This window comes from Panicum virgatum, chromosome 3K, assembly GCF_016808335.1.
Source record: "Panicum virgatum strain AP13 chromosome 3K, P.virgatum_v5, whole genome shotgun sequence".
Lineage (NCBI taxonomy): Eukaryota > Viridiplantae > Streptophyta > Magnoliopsida > Poales > Poaceae > Panicum > Panicum virgatum.
Window position 1 is genome coordinate 23,422,378 of NC_053138.1, and position 21,405 is coordinate 23,443,782.

Here is a 21,405-nt window from a genome sequence, read left to right on the forward strand (position 1 = left end):
TGTGTCCAAATATTTTCAATGTTCACTGAGAACACCGCTGCCTGGTTTAATCATATCACCTTCATTGCTTTAAAATTAGGACTGTTACATAGACTTCTCCAATCGGCAATGATCAGCTGAATTTTAGTATATCCCGTCACTCACTGATCTTTATCCACGACACAGCACAAACACCGCTACACAATCAGCAACCCCCGGAGTTTTCTTCAGGCGTGCTTTGGTCAAATTCTACACCAGGAGCAAGCCCAGTACACGCGGCGATGCATCACCGATCAATGATGGCCACGACAAGCTGGCCGACTACGCTACCGGCGGCCAGTGCGCGGGGTCCTTGGACGTGTCCAGGGACGTCGGCGGTATCCACTGCCAGAACGCGGCCGGTGGCGGGTAGGTGGGGTACGGGACGAACTTGCCGGCCTGGACAAACGCCGCCGGGTGGAACGACGGTGCGGCGGCGGCAGCAGGGTGCGGGACGAAGGGCGCCGGGGCGGCCGCGGCGCTGACGCCCTTGAGCATCTGCTCCAGCCTCTCCTTCTCGGCCTTCAGCCTCGTCTTCTCATCGCGCAGCTTAGACTTCTCAGCCTGCGGTCACATACGAACAGTAAACAAATTAAATCATGCTTCAGAATTCAAACTTCAAAGGAATGGTAACCAGACGCCCGTGTCGGTTAATACCTTGAGGCTCTTGATGGAGTCCTGGAGCGATTCGTTTGACTGCTTCAGCTTCTGGGCCTCAGCACGCAGCTGGCTCAGGAGGCGGGCAGCGTCACTTAGAATGGCGACTTTGTCGGCCTTGGGCGGCTTCCCAGGCTCCAAGATGGCACAGAGTTCGTTGAACCTGGAGTAGCACATCAAAGAAGATGGTTGAAGATAATCATACTCGTGTTACAAGTGCTGAACATGCCTACGCTTTGGGAGATTTATATTGACCACTGAAAGTCTGAATGAAGTCTTCCGCACACCTTTCGTTGAGCCTGTCTCGCCGGAGCTTTTCACGGCAAGCCTTGGTGCCGGGCGGGGCGCTGGACTCCGGCCGGGATCTGAAAAGAAGAGAGGGAAACAAGAAACCCCGTCAAATTATGCTTGTGGACTCGCGGGCAACAGAATTGGTCCTAAAGTTTGTGATAGCTCCCAGCATCTGCGATGTGGACACTATCCACTTTCCGGCAACACTGTGCTAGTTCTGACTTTGACTGTACGGTGCAACCGGGCCACATATCATGGATCAGCGCATGCCAAAGCTCCCAAAGTTGAGCATAATTATTGGACAGCAAATTTGGTAGATGTCTCTGCAAATTAATACTCTATCTTTTATGTGCAACATCATAACCTCAGAATTAAAATCGAGTACTCTTGCTGGTTTTCTTTTGAGAACGATAAGCTACAAGCCAGACTGCCGATTCCTGAACTAACACTAGTTCAACCTTCCTCAACAAATTCAGAGAACTGCTAATTAAATAGTTTATTATGTGCTAGATAACTCGAGAAGAAGGTGATTGGTGATACTAGTAACGAACAAGCAACAGCTCGCTAAAATCACCAAGCCTACTATAGAGGCTAAGGATCAACTGAAGAGGAAGAAGGTAATAAGAGGCTTGCCTCTTCTTGGCGGCGGTGTTGTCCTGGACGCCGTCCTCCTTCCTGGGAGCATCGAACCCCAGTATGACGCTGCAAACCAGACCAATCAGCCACCAGCAGCAGTTAGCCAACAACCCATCAACAATCCATCCAAGGCACCAACCAAAGAAAAGCATCAAGGAGGACCCCCCGCCGAACCGGCGGCGGAGGTGGAGCTCCCTTAGTCCCTCCTCACCTGGAGACGGCCGGGTCGTCGACCATGTAGATGAACTCGGAGCCCTGGATCTCCTCCTCCACCAGCCCGTAGTCCAGCAGCCACCCGCCGGCCTGCCCCCCGCAGCTCATCGCGGCCCGCGCACCGGGCAGATCTTTGCGAGCAAGGCGCGGGGCGAGCACGAGCCTTCGCCTTCGCCTCCGCTTGCTTGCCGTGTGCGGCCTGGGTGGATCGCGTGCGCGTGCTTGTGACCGACCCAGCCTCGCCTCCCCCCCTTTTGTCCTTTTGGCGCGTCTAATAAACAACACGCGACATGGAGGAGATGGACGGACGCCGTGGTCCGCTCGCTCCCCTCCCGCGGGGGTGGCTTTTCGCGAATAAAAAAAACGGCCTGGGTGCGGGCGGGGCGGGCGAATCGGCGAATGGGGTCGCGTGGCTGGCTCGCTCCCTCCCGCCGCTGGGCCCCGCCGCGGCGGGCGGATGGTTCCGACGGAATCGCTAGTTTAATCGGTCGGGTGCGTGTCGCGCTGGTCGCTTCTGGAAAAAGGGGGGAAAAATAGGGGTCGGGAATTCCAGTGGGGTTGGCGCGGCCGCGCGGGCGGGCGGGCGGGCGGGCGGCTCGGCGGGAGCCCCTGTGGAGCTGAGCCGGGTCGAGTGGGCGAGCCCGTGTCGTGCGGGTCCACATAGCAGGGATACGGGCCGGTTCACCGGCGCCGTCCGCCGGGTCCAGAATACGGACGGAGCAGCGGCCGCGGGGTCGAGATTCGGAGGCCTTTCGGCACTCGCCCGCCGCTTGACCGTCCCGTTGGGTGATAAGTATTTCCAAATAAAAAAATAATCATTGGTGACAAGTATTTCCAAACGGAGGGAAGTATAAAGATCGAAAACAATTGAAAACTTTTCTCATCTAAATCGGATCCGCCGTATCCCTCACGCTAGGTTCACATATCGGCATTGAGGATGGTGGGAGGGAGTGGAGACCCGTAGAAGTCGCAGAGTGAGGGATGTTTCTGCCAAAATCGAATTGTTCTTCCCACCAACTGTGTTTCTACCCGCCAGCCACGCTCAATAGCCCCTCGACGACCGCCGGGCCCGAGCAACTTTCGATTCGATTGCTGGCGGTGGCCGGTGGGACTGGCGAGAAGAGAAAGGCCACCGAAGTCCTCTTCCTCGCACACCTCGATCGGTGTCGGAGCACGCACGGTGTCGATATGGCCGACTGCGTCTTCCCCAAGGACTTCCCTGACTTCATCGCCGAGGCTCCCGACGGCGATGGGGACCGGCCCGTGAGGGTCCGGGGCCTACTCTCGTTCACCAGGTTCTCTACCATCACCTCCTCGGCTCCTCCTATGGCCATGGACGCCGCGTCGAGGCTGCTGGATGCAGGCTTCCCGGTCTATCTCCCTGTCGCATCGAGGCTCCTGACAGAGGAGGCAGCCATCCTGGAGGCCGACCTCCCCGCGTGTTTCGCCACTAGCTGCGCCTGCTCATGTCCCCGCTGCGGCGCGGCTCCTTCCTACGCGCGCTCGGCGTCCCTGATCTGTGCCGAAGCGGTCACTCGATCTCCCACCCTGACCTCCGCGCCCTCATGCTCAATTACTCGGTTGTGCAGGCGTGCTTGCTTTCTCCGCTCATGGAAAAAAAACAGAGAGCACACTAGAGAGTGGCGTGAAAGAATTGAGTTACTAGAGCTTGATATAAGAGAGGTGAAGCAGGTAGCATACGCTCGCTGATTTGGGAGTACTGATTGGAATGATTTGGTTGTGCTGGTCTTAAGATGAAGCGGCATGGTCTGTCTTTCTATCTCTCTCACTCACTCTGATCCTGGAGACCTGGACCCTTACATTTTGTTCGGGGTTTTATTAGTTGGATGGAGTTTGCAGTTTTGGGGCATTAAATTAGGTGGCATTTTCTCTCTGAAGTTTTAATATTCCTTTGCTGGCATGTTGAATGTTTCATAGTTCTTAATTACTTCATCTTTGCTGAAGGCAACAAGAAGGATAAGGAAATGTTGCACTCATGTGTTTTTATTATGCAACTGAGATCTGGTTAAACCAAAGTTTCAATCTATCTGGGCATATGTATTCCACGATAAGTTGATTAAACTTGTAGGTTAGTAGATCTGCTCATGGCTCCACCCAATGGGTCCGGTTATTTTTGTCTAGAATCTAAAATTGCGTCATTTTTCAAAAGTAAAGAATAGGAAATTTGGTAGTCATGTATGTTCTATTTAATATTTTTCTAAATACTTTGCTAGTTAAAAATTAAAAAAGAAAAAAACGCCATCAGAAAAGCAGATTTTACCCTTTTCTATGTGACTAGCACCGTTCTTCGATATAACTTCAGCATCGTGTCTTAATATGAAGCATCTGGACGCCGCTGTTAGTAGCTAGATAATGCATCATTTAAATACGTGCCGTCGGCGTCATGTTCCTCTTGCAAAGCTCACAAAGAGCGTCTCGCCGCCTCTCTCTCTCTCTCTCTCTCTCTCTCTCTCTCTCTCTCTCTCTCTCTCTATATATATATATATATATATATATATATATATATATATATATATTAAAAAAAAGCAATGCCACAATGACGACACCGGAGGCTCATAGTGACTTCATGGTTGATCCACGAATAATCGTCCGGCGGCCGGCGTGGACGATGGACGTCCTCTTTTCAAAACTACTATATATATAATATAGCTAGTAGGTGTGGTACGCGTGTGCTGTCAACGAGTGATGACCGGTTCATACTGGCAAGTGGCAACCAATAATGAATTTTATTTTTCGTGTGCTCCTAACACTACGAGAGAAGTAGTGTGGAAACTGCAGAAAACCCCACTAATTCGGAGCAGCCGTGAAAACCTTTTGCTAAAAGTATATGATACGCAGGGTAGATTATATTCTACAGCCCATTTGCATGCCCCCACATCTTTGGTGTGTTTTTTTCAGGATATTTTTTTCCTGTGAAAAGCCAGATTTTTGGTCTAGTGCGGCGAGCACTTCAATTATTATTATTATTATTATTATTATTATTATTATTATTATTATTATTAATCCTTAGCCGCAATACCACTGATGACTACACAAACCACGCGCCTCACACATACCAAGAAACGCAAACGATTTCTCAATGCCTTGTGGCCCGAGCACGCGATCCGCTAAAGCCCCTGACTGTGGATTAACATAATCATTTCTGGCTTAGCTTCCAGAATAACCCAGCCAAGATAATTTATAAGCCAGGCCAGGCGCAGGGCAAGCGGCGAGACGCGCGTGCCCGCCACAGTGCCCGTGGCCTCTGGGAGGCGGGGAAAGGCCGCTCCGCTCCGATCCGGCGATCCCCGGCCAACTTGTCTGATCGAGAGGGACGGATTAGAAGAGGGGCTAGGGCTATGTATCAGTATCATCACCGCCTATTTATCCATCGTCTTTGCCGAACCGCGTGGTGGGCAAGTGGCTACAGATGCTTGTCAACTTGTCATTGACTTGCGCGGGTGGCGGCCCGCGGCCACATTGGGAGGCTGCCCGCTGCCGTCTCCCTCGCCGGCGATGCCGCCACTGGGTGACGGCTACTGCTGGGATTGGATTGACATCAAAAATCTAATGGGAGAAATTCAATTGACGTCCAACTAAAATCAAGCATCCATCAAGTCCAATTCTAACAATTAGTCTTCAATATCAAATTCAATCCAATCCAACACCCCTCAGTCCAAATCCATCCAATATAATCCGATTCCATCGCCTACCGCGGCACCTCGCACCGTGGCACAAGGGCGGGCCTGCTGCACCAAGAGTCTGCCGTCTCCTTTAATTTGCTTCTCGATCCCCGCACCCAAAGATGCACGGCGGCAAGGGAGAAGTTGGTGCGGCTAGCTCTGTCCATGAGCCTGACTTTTGCCTTTGTCCCGTGCAGTCCCTGTGCCAGCGTGTAAGGAACATGATACCTTTTATATTATTTCGAGTGATTTTGGCGATCGAATGATAACATAATACTTGTACTAATATGATTGTTAAGATGATCATTCTCAGTCGTTTAGGTTCAAGTGATGACAAAGAGAAAGAAAAGATAGACATAGCAAGGCCTGAAGGGCCGCCTCTACGGGGTTCCGCTACCCGGTTAGCGGACAGGGGTCGAGGGGGAGCCACCCCTCGCGGGTCTCAGGGCAGTGCCCTGAAAGCTCTTCGGCCTGAAGCACCGGAAGAACCGACGCCAAGGGCATCGGTGCATCCGATGGTAGTCGGAAGAACCGACGCTATGAAATTCTGGTGCAGAAGGGAATCGAAGCCAAGTCAGCCTATAGGCACCGGTTGAACCGACGGGTCAAAAAGAGGCATCGGTGCATTGGACGTCCTATGTTCCAGAGACGATGTCAAAAGCCCAGGAGAAGATTCTTCAGCACCGGTTCAACCGACGGTGCATCGGAGTATTGCGTCGGTGCAATAACGTCAGCGCCCAGGAGAAGATTCTTAAGCACCGGATGAACCGGTGATGCATCGGTACAAAGCATCGGTTCAACCGGTGATCACTGCGTCAGCTGTCAGGAGTTCAACGGCTACTTCGGGTTATGAGTGACCGGAATAACCGACGCTACCTCAGCCAGAGGCATCAGTTCTTCCGGTGATACGCAGATTTTCTGCTGACCGTTGGAGCAACGGCTACAAGACTTGGTGGCCTATATATATGCCTCACCCCGGCCATTTGAAGATTGCTGGAGTTGCTAGACATCCCACACACACCCAAGAACATCTCCAAGCCATACAAAAGCATCAAGATCATATCATTAGCCCTTAGCACACTTTAAAAGTGTTGTGTAAAGGATTAGCTCTTAGTGAGTGTGATTGCAAGGCCTTGAGCCTTTGTGCTGTAGTTCTTTAGCGAACCAAAACAAAAGCTTGGTGCGCCGGCACCTTGGAGCGTGAAGCTCGCCGGCAACGTCATCGACCCTCCGACTTGGTGTGGAGCGGCGACGACATCTTTGTGCGGGGGACGTGGAGACCCCATCCTTTGTGGAGAAGCTTCTTAGTGGAACCCGGAGCCAAGGTGACCGTGATTGTGTTCACGGAAGAGACTTGGTGGCCGAGTAGCAATACTCTTAGTGAGTGCTACAACAACGTGGATGTAGGTGTGCCTTTGTGGCTAACCGAACCACGGGATAGACACCGCGTCAAGAGTTTGCTATCTCCTATCTCGCTCATTAAGCTTCCGCATTTCATACTAGCAATTTGTATGCCTTTACTTTTATAGAGTAGTTTTTTTGAATAAGAAAGGCTATAGGTTGTTAAACTCTTTTGGGATAGGGGTTTCACACTAGATTAACCATAGTTGCACATCTAGATAGTTTGTTTTAGTTTATGTTTTGTGCAAACTAGTTGAAGACATAAGTCTAAGTTTTTAGAGTGACTAATTGACTCCCTCCCTCCTAGACTAAACTAGAGCACCCGATTCCTTACACAGCGGCATCAGGTTCAAGGAGGAGCGGTGTGCGGCGGCCATGGAGCCTCAAGGCGCTTGCGGCTACGCCGCGCAGCGAGTGTAGCACGGGTACGGGTCAGCTGGGAAGCAGGCGTCGTGCCCTGCTGGGCTGCTACAGCGAGGGGGCGTTCTCGTGCGGCGGCGGCAAGGTACGCGAACGCCGCGCCGAGGGGTCGTTCCTCACGCGGCAGCTGAACGTCGTCGCGTAGGCGCCGACGTTCGCGATCTGGCCAGAGCGAGCGGAGAAGAAGACGTGCATGCCTGGTACGCTTCTCTCCTCTAGTCCAAATGGATTTAGATTATCCTCTCTTTTTTATCTAATAGAATCCGATCCTAACTCATCTAAAGTGATGGATATCCATATCCAACCAAATTCAAATCCAAATCCAATAGAATTCAAAGGTTAAAGTCCAATTAGATTTGGATTTAGTCCAATTCATTCCCAGGTGTAGTCCAATAGATGCGAAGATTCTTACTGCTGTATGCTCCGCGACGACATCTAATCCCTTCTTTTTTATCTCACCCGTGGAGATGTTCCATCGTGACGCCAGGATGGTGTCGGTACTGTGACGTGTCAAGCCCGTGAGTTTTCCTGGCAAAGTTCGTCGAGAAATTAAGTTTTCTCGGCAAGGAGGGAGCCAGCGAGCTCGGTGCGCCAGAGGTGCAGGCACCGGCGTGGTGCCGTCTCGAGGCGCCACGTCGTGCTGGAGACGCGACCCCGTCCTGGGGCCGGGGCTTCCGCGCTAGGCCTCCAGAGAACTGCCGGTTTGCGTCGGGTTCAAACAGTGAGCGTGTTACCATGACCGTCGCCGGCGACGGCGAGGCCGTGCGGCGCCATGCCCCCATCGAAGCTGTGACGGATCCCGGCGGGATTGGGTATCTTCGCTGTGTGAGGGCGCGCGAATAGCCGCCGCCGCCGCCGCGCTGTTGGCGGTTTGCGCGCGGCCTGTTGTGCGGGTGCGGCCCCGCCCGATGGGTGTTCCGTGCAGCAAACGAAGCAGCGAGCACGCGGGCTGGGCCGGGAGCGCGCAGGAATTGTTTCGAGGTCCAGGCTGGGCCGGGAGCGCGCAGAAACTTGCGAGCTCAGGTCAGTCCACTGGACCTCGTGGTTCGAGTGTGGGCTGCGTGTGGACGCGGAGAGAGGGCGGGCGGGTGAATCCTATGCATCTTCCACAAAATTTTTTCATATCCACTTTCCAGTGTTTGAGATTCGTACAAACAACTATAACCCTTGAATCCAACCAAATCATATCTTCCTCTCTCTCCCTCTCTCCTCCCTCTTCCTCTCTCCTCAGCTCCTCCCGCGCGCTACTCCCCCCGCCGGCCGCCGCGGGCCACGCACGCTGCTCGCCCCGCTGGCCGCCGCCGGCCACCACGCGCTGTGCCGTGGGCCACGCAGGCCGCGGCGCGCCCCCGCCGGCCGCCACGGGCCACGTGCGCCGCCGCGGGCCCCGTGCGCCGCCAGCTGCCGGCATCGGAGAAGAAGATGGATGAAAAAAAATTTGTTCAATATTTTTAAAATTGGTTCAATATTTTTGAGATGCTAGTTCAACAATTTTGAGATGCAACATTTTTGAGATACTGGTTGAACATTATTTCAACATTTTTGAGATATTGGTTCAATATTTTTTCAATAAAATATTAAATGAGTTATCAGTTGAATTTTAGTGGGCTTTATAGATAAATTATTTATCCATCTTCCCGAAGATATACAGGCTAAATTATTTATCCATCTTCCCGAAGATATACAGGCGGGCGTGCTGCAGAGTTGAGTGGACCGCGTCGCGTGTCGGGCTTTGTTGGATCAAATCAGAAATGGGCCGTCCAAGGTCCCTTGCGCATCCAAATATTCCATTCCTTGTTTTCCTCCTATGAAACCCGCAGCGCAGCACTAATAGGGTTGCTAGGTTAGGTGGGTTTTAGGCGTTTGTCAGATTTGCTACTGCCGACGCAAAGTGCGTTTTTTCAGCGCATGAATCATGCATAGAATTTTATAGACATGTCATCATCCTACGAATGACAGGGTTTCCTAGATTGAAACTGACTCTTTCTTCTTAGGGTGTGATTAGAACCTGTAAAAATTTAGACGAAATTCACCGTAGTAATTTTCAACTAAATATTAAAAAGACAAAATATGATCTAATTATAAACTAATTACACGGATGGACGGAAAATCACGAGACGAATCTATTAAGCCTAATTAATCCGTCATTAGAAGTTGTTTAATGTAGCCCAACATTGTCTAATTATAGTCTAATTAGTCTTAAAAGATTCGTCTTGCAATTACATCTGGGATTGTAGAATGGGTTTTTGTTAATTATTCACATTTAATACTTCTAATTAGTAGTCTAACGTTCGACGTTACTGTAGCATTGTAAAAAATCAAGGATCTAAACAAGACCTTAACTAAAAAAACGTGGCAGGACATGATGGTGGAAAAAAAATTCAGGAACTCCTCATCACTTCCATAGATACAAAAAGGTACTGGCAGGGTCATCATGGCCAAAATTATTTTAGAATAGCCATCACACATGAATGATTTCCAATAGGACTATGACGAAGCATTCCCAATAGGACTTATAGAAATTATCACACAAGGAAAAAATGTAAAAATTATAATGTTTTCATGTGTCCCAATGGTCTGACCGCGGTAGTTGAGCTCGCTCCCATCTTTGTGAGTGTAGGGCTTGAAGCAAGATAAAAATTGTTGTATTCTTGTCAGATTTGGGGCTTGAGTTATATTAGTTGTGTGTACACACAAATAAATACAATGGGGGTGTAGGCAAATAAATATAAATACACCACTATTGTTTTTGAAAATCATGCAGGAGCACTGCATTGTTATTCAAGGAGGAGAAGGAGCACTGCAATCATAAGAGGAGCTGATCTAGCTCAGGCTCGCAGGTCAATTTACGTTGTAGCATCTCCATCTTGATTTCATACACTACTTGTGTCGCATCTGCTGCTTGCCCTTCAAAAACTCTTGTATTCTGTTCTTTGGGAGGAGCGCATGGTCATTACGAATTTACAATGGGGGTGTAGCCGTGTAGGCATCAATTATGGACATCGCTAACAAATATCATGCTTCAATGTTGTTGTTTTTTTAACAACGGTGTTTATCATCTTGTATCCTTTTGCCACGGTTTCACGTCCACAAACATGATCTTGTATATATTGATGGTTTTTTGTGACACCCTTTCTGATGATGGAAATTTCCTATAAAAAAGTCAAAAAGCGCTTCAAATGTCACTAAAATGATACGCAGGAGCGGGACCCGGCAACTGAGATACTCGTCGTGTTGCAGTAAAGAGGGCCATTCCCATAAGATATTTCGCGTGGGCATCGTGGCCAATGTTTAGCCAAGGATTAAGGGGACCCTCTCAATCTCATCGCCACCACTTTCAATTCGCCCCCGATTCTCTGTATTATTGGCCCAAGAAAAACCGTTAAGCAGCCATCCCAGAGAAATGAGAGGGGATCGAACAGAACAGCGCCATTAGTTTAGGTTTCCTGACCTGACCGTAGCAAGATTGCAAGAACCCAACAAACTGAACAATATCTTTATAGAAAATGGCTACGATCTGAGTTTATCCATCCATATGGCATGCCATGCCATGCCATGCAACAGGCAGCTGCAGTGCTGCAGAGTAGCAGCAGGTCTAGGGCGTCTAGCTACAGACAGAAGCCCGAAGCCTAGCTAGGCCAGTGCAGGGGCAGGGCAAGGGGTGCCGTGAGGGGGATACATGATGATGCAAGAGTCAATTCCCTGCATGCCATTGAAAAATTGAGGTGATCCCTTATGTGTCATTGGAAATTAACTCATCCATTGTATGCCATCGTTTATAATTTTTCATCCCCTACATGCCATTGCCGTTAAGTTTCCTAACAGACCGATGACGCACGCCGCAGTGCAGTGCTCTACCACCGCAGCGCTGCGCAGCCGCTCGAGCCCTACCGCGCGCGCCGCTGTCGAGCCGCTCCGGCCCGCCGTTCCCGATGCCGCTCCGCGCCGCTGTTGCCGAGCTACTCCGCCCCGCCGTTGCTGAGCGACGCGCGCCCGGCCCTGCACACCGCGGCCGGCGCAAGCGGAGGGAGCAAGGGCCGCGGCCGCCCCGCGCGCCCGGCCCTGCTCGCCGCGGCCGGCGCAAGCGGAGGGAGCAAGGGCCGCGGCCGCCACGCGCGCCCGGCCCTGCTCGTCGCGGCCGGCGCGAGCGGAGGGTGGCCGGCCAGGGAGGGAGCCCTGCCGCCGCCTCGACTCCTCCGCCATGGCCGCCGCGCGCGAATCCTGCTGGCGGGGCACTGCCGCGCCATGGCCTCCGCCGCGCGGGCGGGCCTCCACCGCCGCGGCATGGCCTCCGTGAGAGAGAGAGAGGAGGAGGAGGAGGGAGGAATGCGATGGGGACGAGATGGGCATCCACCGCCGCGCCATGGCCGGGCCAAGGACGGGCGCACGGAGCTCCGCCGCGAGCTCTACCAGGGAGGCTCCGCCGCCGGGGGGCAGGGGCAGGGACGGCCGGCCGCCCGCGCGCACGGAGCGGCCGCCGGGGCCGGGACGGGGAGCAAGGGCCGCGGCCGCCGCGCGCGCTCGGCCCTGCTCGCCGCAGCCGGTGCGAGCGGTGGGTGGCCGGCCGGGGAGGGAGGCCCGCCGCCGCCTCGACTCCTCCGCCATGGCCGCCGCGCGCGAATCCTGCTGGCGGGGCACTGCCGCGCCATGGCCGCCGCCGCGCGGGCGGGCCTCCACAGCCGCGGCATGGCCTTCGTGAGAGAGAGAGGAGGAGGAGGGAGGAATGTGATGGGGACGGGATGGGCATCCACCGCCGCGCCATGGCCGGGGCAAGGACGGGCGCACGGAGCTCCGCCGCGAGCTCCACCAGGGAGGCTCCGCCGCCGGGGGGCAGGGGCAGGGACGGCCGGCCGCCCGTGCGCACGGAGCGGCCGCCGGGGCAAGGACGGGGAGCAAGGGCCGCGGCCGCCGCGCGCGCTCGGCCCTGCTCGCCTCGGCCGGTGCGAGCGGAGGGTGGCCGGCCGGGGAGGGAGGCGCGCACGGAGCTGCCGCCGGGGCAGGGACGGGAGCAGGGGGAGAGCGTCTCGCGAGATCCAACGGCTCTGTTAGGAAACTTAACGGCAATGGCATGTAGGGGATGAAAAATTATAAACGATGGCATACATGGGATGGGTTAATTTTCAATGGCACATAAGGGATGACCTCAATTCTTCAATGGCATACAGGGAATTGACTCATGATGCAAAGGCCTTCCAATCCCCACAAGCGGGGCGCATTGAGGCCTTGTCTTCGTAAAATTTTTAATATTTGAAATATTAAATATAAATTAATTACAAAACTAATTTTAGAATTCCACCGTAAACTACTAGACGAATCTATTAAAACGAATTAATACATCATTAGTACATAGTTCTATAGCAGTACTGTAGCAGTTAACGTTTAATCATGATCTAATTAGGCACATTAGATTCTTCTCGCAATTTACAAGCAAACTATGTAATTAGTTTTTTATTTTTTTAAATTTAATACTCCATGCATATAAGATTCTTATTCGATGTGATAAATTTGGAATTTTGTTTTTGCGAGTGCCCCGACAGAGATGGAGAGACAGGGTCGCGCCGGTGCCAGAGGGCGTGCGCCGACGGCGAGCGGTTTGTCCCCGCCTCCCTGGACGCCGCTTGTGACGTGGGATGCACGTGTCACCGCCGCCAGGACATGCGTTCGCCGCGCCGCCGGCGGCATGGGTGAGGGTGGCCGCGCGGGGTGTGGATTTTAGCCGGGTGACGCAGCGCGTCCACATACGTAAGCATCATCACCTGCACGAGCATGCGTGCGTCCACTTTTTTTTAAACCCTGTAGCCGCTTGAATCCTAAGAAGAGTTGCACGGTAAAGAACAAAAAAGAAAGGTGAAAACTGTAACCGCCAGACGCGCAACTCGAAGCGACGGCAAGCGTGCGGGTTGCGGGCGGCGCGGGGCGGCGCGGCGCGGCGCGGCGGCTCGCTGACCCGGCGGGCCCGCCCATCCACGTGTCGGCCGCGGCGCGCCCCTCTCATTCCCTCGCGCCGTGCCGCTCCTCCCTCTCCTCCTCCGCCCGCGAGCGGCCCCCCTACAACCGCTGCAACCGCATGCTACGCGCGGGAAGTGCGCGCCTTTTCCCCTTCTTCCCTTCCCCCCATTTTCTCTCTCTCCCTCGATCGCTTCCGGTTAACACTCGTCACCTCTCTCTCAGGCGTTTTCTCCCTGCCCCGCCGAACAAGGGAACCGAGAAACGGCCAGGGGAAGAAGGGCTCAAGCGAGGCGCCAAAGGGCTTCTGGTTAGTGCTCGTGCAGTGATATGATCGAGAGCGGTCGGGGATCGAGTGGATCAATGGGTACCTGGAGGCGATCCTGGACAGCCGCACTGCACCGGGGGGAGGCGGCAGCGGCGGCGGCGGTGGTGGAGGGGGAGGGGGAGGAGGGGGTGGGGGTGGCGGAGGGGATCCCAAGTCGCCGGTGGCGGGGGCGAGCCCCCGCGGCCCGCACATGAACTTCAACCCCACGCACTACTTCGTCGAGGAGGTCGTCAAGGGCGTCGACGAGAGCGACCTCCACCGGACATGGATCAAGGTCGTCGCCACCCGCAACGCGGTGAGTGCAGCACCAGGCTAGAGAACACTAGAAAACCCCGCGGGCCGGTGGATGTTCTCATGGTTTTCGATGACAACAGATAGAAATTTTTTTTATATGTTTTATAATGATTGGCATGAAGAGAACATATTGTATGAAATTGAAATTTAAAGGCACCTGAACTTGTAAGCTACTAACTGGACATTAGATATTGGCAACTTTTGTGCATTTTATTTTTCAGGAATTCACATATGTGTCCACATTGGCATTTAGAAGGGCTGTGATACTTGACAAGAGTTGCTAAAATCATAAGTAACACATATATCTATATTTCTGCTTTTCTCTAAAAAATATTTATATTTCTGCTAAATGTTGCCATTAATCGTCCACAGACGCAAAGTTTCAAGTCTACAAAAGGAGCGCACATGTAGACAGCTCGCTCCAGTTATGGATCAAATCCCAACTATTAATTATCTTAGGAGATGGCTTCAAGTGCACGGTAGATTTGTGTTGATGAAAAAAAAACAGGATTTAACCGATGAACAAAGATGATGCATGGTCTACCTTGCATGGACATATTCACATAAACCTTTTTACCAAGCATGCTTGGAGAGTGGCATCAAAGTTACTGCTAATTGGGGCAAGGAACTTTTCTAGTGAAAGGTTCGATACCTTTCCGAAGATCTGTCGAACTACCATAAAAATCAGCCTATTCAAATAACACTCTTTGGCGCAATGGTGGAGTTTCACAGATTCGCAGACAAAAAAAAACTGTCTTTGAACATTATTGGAATACATCTATATTTCATTTTGTTGTATATACAGGTTAGGCTTTGAACAAAATGGCTAAATATTTAGAAAAAAATCATACGCTCTTATTTTCTACGTGCTTGTATTAAAGTTAAGTATTGCATGGATTGTTTCCATTTCATGTTTGTAGCTTGACTGAGTTCTATGACTCATATATTGAAAGCTATATCAACTATGTTGTCAAATGTGACCCATTGTGTGTGTGCGTGATTAAATTGAATGTGAACAATTCCTGAGTTCTTTAGGCTCTGTTTGGTTTCAACAGCATAAGTCATAAGTTCCGTCACATCACATGTTTAAACACCAGTTAGTAATATTAAGTATAGGCTTATTACAAAACTAATTTCATAAGTCGTTATCATACGAGACGAATCTATTAAGCCTAATTAGTCCACAATTTGACTACGGATTGCTACAGTAACTATCCTCTAATTGTTAATTAATTATGCTTAAAAGATTCGTCTAGACACTTAATTGCAACTTATGTAATTAGTTTTATATTAAATTGACATCTGTACATTCGATTTGATAATCAAATCGATGTGACAGCTACTTGTAGAAACCAAACATCTCCTTCTCGCAGAGCGCAGCCATGGGGCGTGGGCAGCTCTTTGCAGCAGCGCAGGGTGGGTCGGCCCTGGCTTGCGGCGCCGTGGTCTGGTGGGAGGCGAGGTGGCTTGACGGGCGGTGTGGCAGGCCGGTCGCCGGCTCCTCCGTGTCGGCTCCTTCTCCTCCTTTTTTCTCCTCCATGGTGACCCAGCGGGCAGGTCGGCGACGACAAGCCGGTGGTTGCAGCAGGAGGAGCGAGGCGGCCCCTGGCTCGCTGACCTGCATGCGTAGCGGCACTGCTGCCAGCGCCCAACAGCGGCTCGGGCGGGCACTGCAGTCGCGCGGCAACGGAGGCAGCCCCTGGCCGACGGCAAGGCGGCGCGAGGAGTCTGGGCCGACCCGACGAGCTGATCAGTCTCATTTTCAATGGCAGTTACTACATAAGGCATGTTTTGCAAATACAAGTTACAGTTTCATACCTTATTGTGCATTATGTAGTTAGGATAATAATTATATGAGTATACTAATTTTCAATGGCAGTCATGTCATGCATGTGAAGGCTCTAGTTTTAGAACCTACTGTGGACTATGTAGTTCAGATAATAATCATAGGAGAGTATTCATTTTCAATTACAGTCATGGCAGTTAGTTGCTTGATTTGAAATTTTAAGCATAGATGACAGATAAATATTGACCAAAGAAATAAACAGTATATGTAGAATGAAGAAAAGTTCTTCAGCCGTAATAGCAACAACTGATGAGCACTTAGTCCTTCAACAAAGTTGTTCAGCTTCCATAATATGTGTAATTATATAATACCACTTTCAGTTGACAGTTCCCAACAATTCACTTGTATACAGGTATGAGGCAAGAAGTATAAATTATATGAGCTTAATCAAGATTTTTCACTATAAATATACGAGATGAAGACAGTCACATTCCATTAATTGAGATTTGTACTGAATCAACCAGAGCTTGATAGAAGGGACCGAAATCCAATCTTGTTGAGCCGAATAGAAAAAAAGCAGAGTATCATCCCTTGGTAGCGACGAAGGGGCAGCGAATCGAACTCAAAGATGGGATTAATGTTTGATCTCGTTTATTGGGTAGTGCAGAGCAAGGCGGCGGTGCGCGCAGGCGCGCGGGGACGTCGAACAGCTGCTCCGCTTGAGGCGGCCCGACCGCACGCTCGCACGAGCCCAGCATGCCGTCCGGGAGAAGGACGCGCTCGACGTGCTCGCCGAGCTCGAGGCCTACTGCGGCCTCGTTGCCGAGCGGGCGACGCTCGTCGACGCGTGCACGGAGTGCCCGAGGAGCTGCGGGAGGCGGCGGCGGGGCTCCTGTGCGCCACTGAAAGGTGCGGGGGCCTGTCGGAGCTGCAGGAGGTCAGGGGCTTCCTCGCCGCCAAGTTCAGCAGTGGCTTCATCTCCGTCGCATCTGAGCTCCGCAGCGGCTGCGGGGTCAACCCCAAGGTGAGCCATGAGCCCGTGATTAGAGTCCGGCGGCTGATGGCGTGGCATGAGACAACAGCAGAGCTTGCTCGATTTGAGCGTAGAAGAAGCCACAGCCGCAGTTGGCTGATGGAGTGGTGGCCTGGTGGGAGGAGCAGCGGGGAAGGATGGCCGCGCGCCGCGACTCGCGAGGGGAACGCCGCCGCCTGGCCCGAAGCTTCGGGAAGATGGTCGAGGAACGCTGACCCGTGTCTGGCTGGGGATGCGATACCGCGACCACCCGCCACGAGCTCTCGTGGCCGTTTGTTGCTAGATCGACGGCCGGGATTCCGCCCGATGACGTGGCACGACGAGAGGTGAGAGAATTGGCCACGAATCGTCAAGAAGAGATGTGCTGGCGGATCTGGCACCTTGCACGCAAGAAGAAGCAGGTCCGAATTCCCATCTCTGTTCTCTTCTCTGTGCTTCCTTTATTATCAGTTTTTTTAACATTTGCTCTGTAAATTTCATTCATCTCTGAATTGTGTTATGCTCTTTCTAATCTCTGTTCTTTTCTCTTTCATCGTGACTGTCGCTCCCTTGTGATTTCCTTCCCGTTTCTTAGTGGCCGTTATATCAAATTTTAGTGTTCTTCCGGGCGGAGATGCTTATTCAAGGGGAAAGCTAAATGTCACTCGAGCATTTCTGGGTCTCTCCACACTTGATTTTTCCTCCGTCCGATCAGGCCATCCGATTGTCGTCGTCGTCTGATGGTCTGACTCCTGTTGATTTGTTTTTGTTTCTGTTTGATGTGTGACATGTGGGTCGTTACCTTTTGTATATTTCGGATCGATCTGTTCTGACCAGAGTCCATCCACCATTCCAACATTTCCCCTTCGTTGAGCTCGTCCAGGTGCCGCGATTTTGCTCTCCCCCTTTCTCCGATCTCGTCCAGGTGAGGCGATTTGAGTTCTTTCGTTTCAATTTGTTAGTTGAGATTAGGGCACATCTAATTTTATTTGATTTGTTTCTGATTGGTCTAGGGTTCTTCGACTTTTCCCCTTCTCTCTCTGATTCTGACCACTTGAGTTATTCGATTTTATCCAGCCATCAGATTGACGGATCAATATAGAGGGTTCCTTTTCATTTGGTTCAGTGCTGATTGGGCTCGCATCTGAATCTGGTGAGCTGCTCTCTAAGTCATGGTCATCAGTGTGTATTCAGTGAAATTTCTCGATCTGAATCGATTTGATTTTTTTTGTTATACATCTGCCTGATCTGCAATACATGTGATGATCCACTTGGATGGCAGTTGGATTCTAAATCTTAGGCCCCGGTTTGTATAAACTTCATTACTTCTCCTGCTCCTGATAGATATAGGCTATGCTTGGCAGCTTCCTGGGCAGACCCACATTACTTCTAGTAAATCTGCATATTTCTATCAGCTGGGTTAGCCTTCTTTTTATGCAGCTTGTTACTTCATCTGATTCTATATCCTAGATGACACCCACACCAATAAGGACATCAACAAAAACTCACAGCTATAGACCATAACTCTCAGTCTAGCTCCAATATTTTTCCTCATTTAGTTATATAATTTGGATCGGCTGATTAGCAGTTTTCAACCAAGTTCTTTGTACGGTGCATTCTAAATTAGCTATACATGTACCTTTTCACATGTAGTTCTGCACTTACAGTCTATAGTTGTTGTAGTTACAGTAACCATTTTACTGTAATTCTTATATAAGCAAGATGTCATTTTTATTAATCAATATGTTTTCCACTCTGAATTGATATAGTTTCTCATATTTTTTTCTTTAGTATCACACCACTTGAACCACATGCTACGTGATCATGTTCTATGAAATATGCATTTATAAATATTTACTGATTTGTTATGTGAAAAGAATTTTATCCGAATGATTGTTGCCTTCCTTTTTCAATTTGGCTGACAAGGATACACAGTGATAGTTATGCTTCTACCTCGAATTTTTGGTTACCAATTAATACGAGGTAGTATTGTCATTTTCGTATTTTATTTTGCCTCATGAGTAATTCATTTGAGGTTTACTTGTCTGCTATGTAAGGCCGATCAGGTTGTGTTACATGGTTTTAGTTATTTTTCTATCTGTGCCTACCCTGCCTTGGTTGCGATTTGGCACCTGATCCTTACGCACTCATGCCGCCTGCATGTTTTCATTTTACTGATATACATTCATCTAGTGCATAATCATATGAATGAACTTTATTGTTAACCTAGCACTTTACATATAAATTTGTTTATCTTATTTTACATTGCAGATCAATATTATTATTCTTCTAGCTCTTGTATATGAGTTACATGTACCTGCTGTTGGAATTACAGTCTAGATACTTATAAGTTACAGTTTCTGTACTGGTGTAAATCATGAAGAATTGTCATGTAAGTAGAGTGATAGTATATATCGTTTTAGTTTCTTTTTTTTCACATTTGCCTACATATTCAGTATCTTTCTTATAATTGATCTACTAAGAGTTTAAATGCATTTATGTACATGAAAGGTTATTTATCTCTTCAATTTTGCAGATATGATCTTTGCTTTATGTTCCCTTCAACCAATTAGCACCCCCAAGGTATACACTGAAATCTCACTTTTTTTCTTGTTTTTTCAATCAGATATTGATGAATGGGTTTATATGAAATGCTTGACTCTAATTTTCACTTGGAGATATTGTAGAAGTTAGTTTGAATGTGAGAATTTGTCATTTGCATTTGTGGTGTTTTAAACAGTCCCAAACAACTTTGTACATTTGGAAACCATAGAATAATTTTGTGAAATATGCAATTTTGTATTTTGCATCTGTTGTTTATTTTATTCCTAATGAATTTTGTAATTCTGGAACCCATATAGCCTTTTTCTGCCTTTTAAAATTTTCTCCTTTGCTTCTGAGTTGTTACACTGATCTCAATTTTCTTGTTTTTGTTATGGTAATGTCATGTATTAGAAATTTTTTGTTGATATATGTTTGTCGGTACCCCAGGACTGGGGTACCCCTTCTTGCTGTGTCTAGGCAAGGGCCTTGAAGTTGTCCTTGACTACGTCCAAACAGCCGGACCCCTGTGGTCCAGAGTCCTGACCTCTCGGCGACGGTTCCGGACCTGCCTCACGACTGGGAAAGATCCGGGAACGACGCGTGTCCCGGAAGAGGCGGGCAGCCCGAACAGCCGGGGCTCCGGACCTCCCGAGGGGTCCGGACCCCCGCGGAAGTCCCGGACCCCTCATGGATCCCGGACCCCTTGTATGGTAACCGGACCCCTCGCTAAGGGTAGAAGTCGACGCCCTGCCTCGGGGTGGTCCGGAGCCGACACGTGTGCAAGGCCGCTTGGTCTCCATACTAAGCCCCACCCACCTCTGCATTTATTGTGGTAGGTGGACGCCCGCATTGATGCAGTGGAAGCCGAGGCGATTCTTTGACCAGGGGGCACTATTGATCGCGTGTTACCAAGATAGTGGAGCCGCTGGCGCCGCCCACGCCGCGCCTGCCAAGTCTGCCATAACAGATGGATACGACGTCTCGGCTTCACCCATTATGACGCCAACATAATGACCTCCACAGGCTACGCCGCAAGCTACGCTCCCCCAACGGACACTTTGGTGACGGGACAAGAGAAGACCACTGTAGCGCTAGCAGGGCGTATCGGAGGAAAGATTCGTAACCACTATAGCCATCTAAATACTCTGCGCAGTATGCTGCGCAGTCACGTTGGGCCCACTTGTCGGGGGCCCCAACGTCCTATGTATCCGCCCCCTTGGTCTATAAAAGGGGGCGCCTGCTAGAAGGAAAACTCAGGCTGGGTGAGAGCCAAGGTCCGGCAGAGGATAGACTCATACACAACAGAGATTAAAACTTCTCCCAGTGGACGTAGGGTATTACGCTCCGGCGGCCCGAACCACTCTAGATCGAGTGTTCTTGTGTGCTTATCTCAGAGCTAGATCAGCCCAATCGCCTAGTACCTCCCCGAGCACACCCTCTCTGGGAATAGGCGGGTGCGTTCCGCCACTCGGCTGTGGGTACCCTAGAAATCCCACGACAATGTTATTATGGTTTCAATTTTTATTTGTTACAGTTCATAATATCTAAAATTCCAGTGGTGATTGTACTGTGAGATGTATGTAAACAAGGTGTAACTGATGTGATATTTTAAATATTTCAGGCAGTATCTTGTTTTGTTAAATTCTTCATATGATTTCTTTGTCTGTAGATGTATTTCCACTGAGCATATTTGTTTGAAAGGCACCATCTTCTCATCAGCAGGGATATCCGCATGTTTGGCGTTGAGGATGGCTCTCAGCAACGCCTTAGTATAGTTTGGCAACAACAACCCGTGCCCAGTTAAACCGTTTCAGACTGGCAGTTCAAGCTCTTGAGATATATAGTATTTCTGCTTCTGCAATGTGTCTGTTATATCTATCAACTATCATGTGAAGTGATACTAACACTATGCCTTGAACTGCTACCTATGATAGTCGAACTATCATGTAGTATTTTTGGCTGAAAATTTGTGCAAAACTTTGTATATATGCTCCTGTAATGGCATGATCTACAAAGCCCAATTGTTCAGGCAAGGCTATATTTTAAAGTTCAGGTTATATTGACACATTTGTTGCCAACCTCTTGCATGTGGAAATTTCTGTCTCTAATACATCATTCGAATTTGGTTTGCTGCCTTCTGATATATCTAATGTGTTTTATAAACCTATCCTTCAAC

The 21,405-nt window shown here is 50.1% G+C and overlaps 1 protein-coding gene and 1 long non-coding RNA gene across 8 annotated transcripts; one reads left to right on the forward strand and one right to left on the reverse strand.

Moving 5' to 3' along the window:
* Positions 1-42: 42 nt before the first annotated feature.
* Positions 43-2,152, reverse strand: LOC120698487 (transcription factor ILR3-like). The gene is made up of 5 exons (XM_039982115.1): positions 1,814-2,152; positions 1,600-1,668; positions 963-1,040; positions 676-838; positions 43-582 (listed from the first exon to the last, which is right to left on the reverse strand). Exons 1-5 carry the CDS (start codon positions 1,921-1,923, stop codon positions 301-303), a joined length of 702 nt encoding a protein of 233 aa, XP_039838049.1. The 5' UTR covers positions 1,924-2,152; the 3' UTR covers positions 43-300.
* Positions 2,153-15,123: 12,971 nt separating this feature from the next.
* Positions 15,124-21,301, forward strand: LOC120698489. Of its 7 annotated transcripts, XR_005684875.1 has the most exons (6): positions 15,124-17,107; positions 17,303-17,428; positions 17,523-17,610; positions 17,763-17,838; positions 19,222-19,268; positions 20,899-21,301. It is a non-coding gene; the product is annotated as an uncharacterized LOC120698489 (long non-coding RNA). The 7 variants fall into 7 exon arrangements; XR_005684870.1 differs by having other exon boundaries at positions 15,126-17,107; positions 17,281-17,610; XR_005684871.1 differs by having other exon boundaries at positions 15,126-17,107; positions 17,303-17,610.
* The last annotated feature ends 104 nt before the right edge of the window (positions 21,302-21,405 follow it).

Bases quoted from the DNA above. Each gene is read 5' to 3' on its own strand.
- LOC120698487 (XM_039982115.1), bottom strand. From the start codon at position 1,923: ATGAGCTGCGGGGGGCAGGCCGGCGGGTGGCTGCTGGACTACGGGCTG. The intron at 1,669-1,813 runs GTGAGGAGGGAC...TCTGGTTTGCAG, and splicing joins GACGACCCGGCCGTCTCCAG to CGTCATACTGGGGTTCGATG. The intron at 1,041-1,599 runs GCAAGCCTCTTA...TCTTCTTTTCAG, and splicing joins AACACCGCCGCCAAGAAGAG to ATCCCGGCCGGAGTCCAGCG.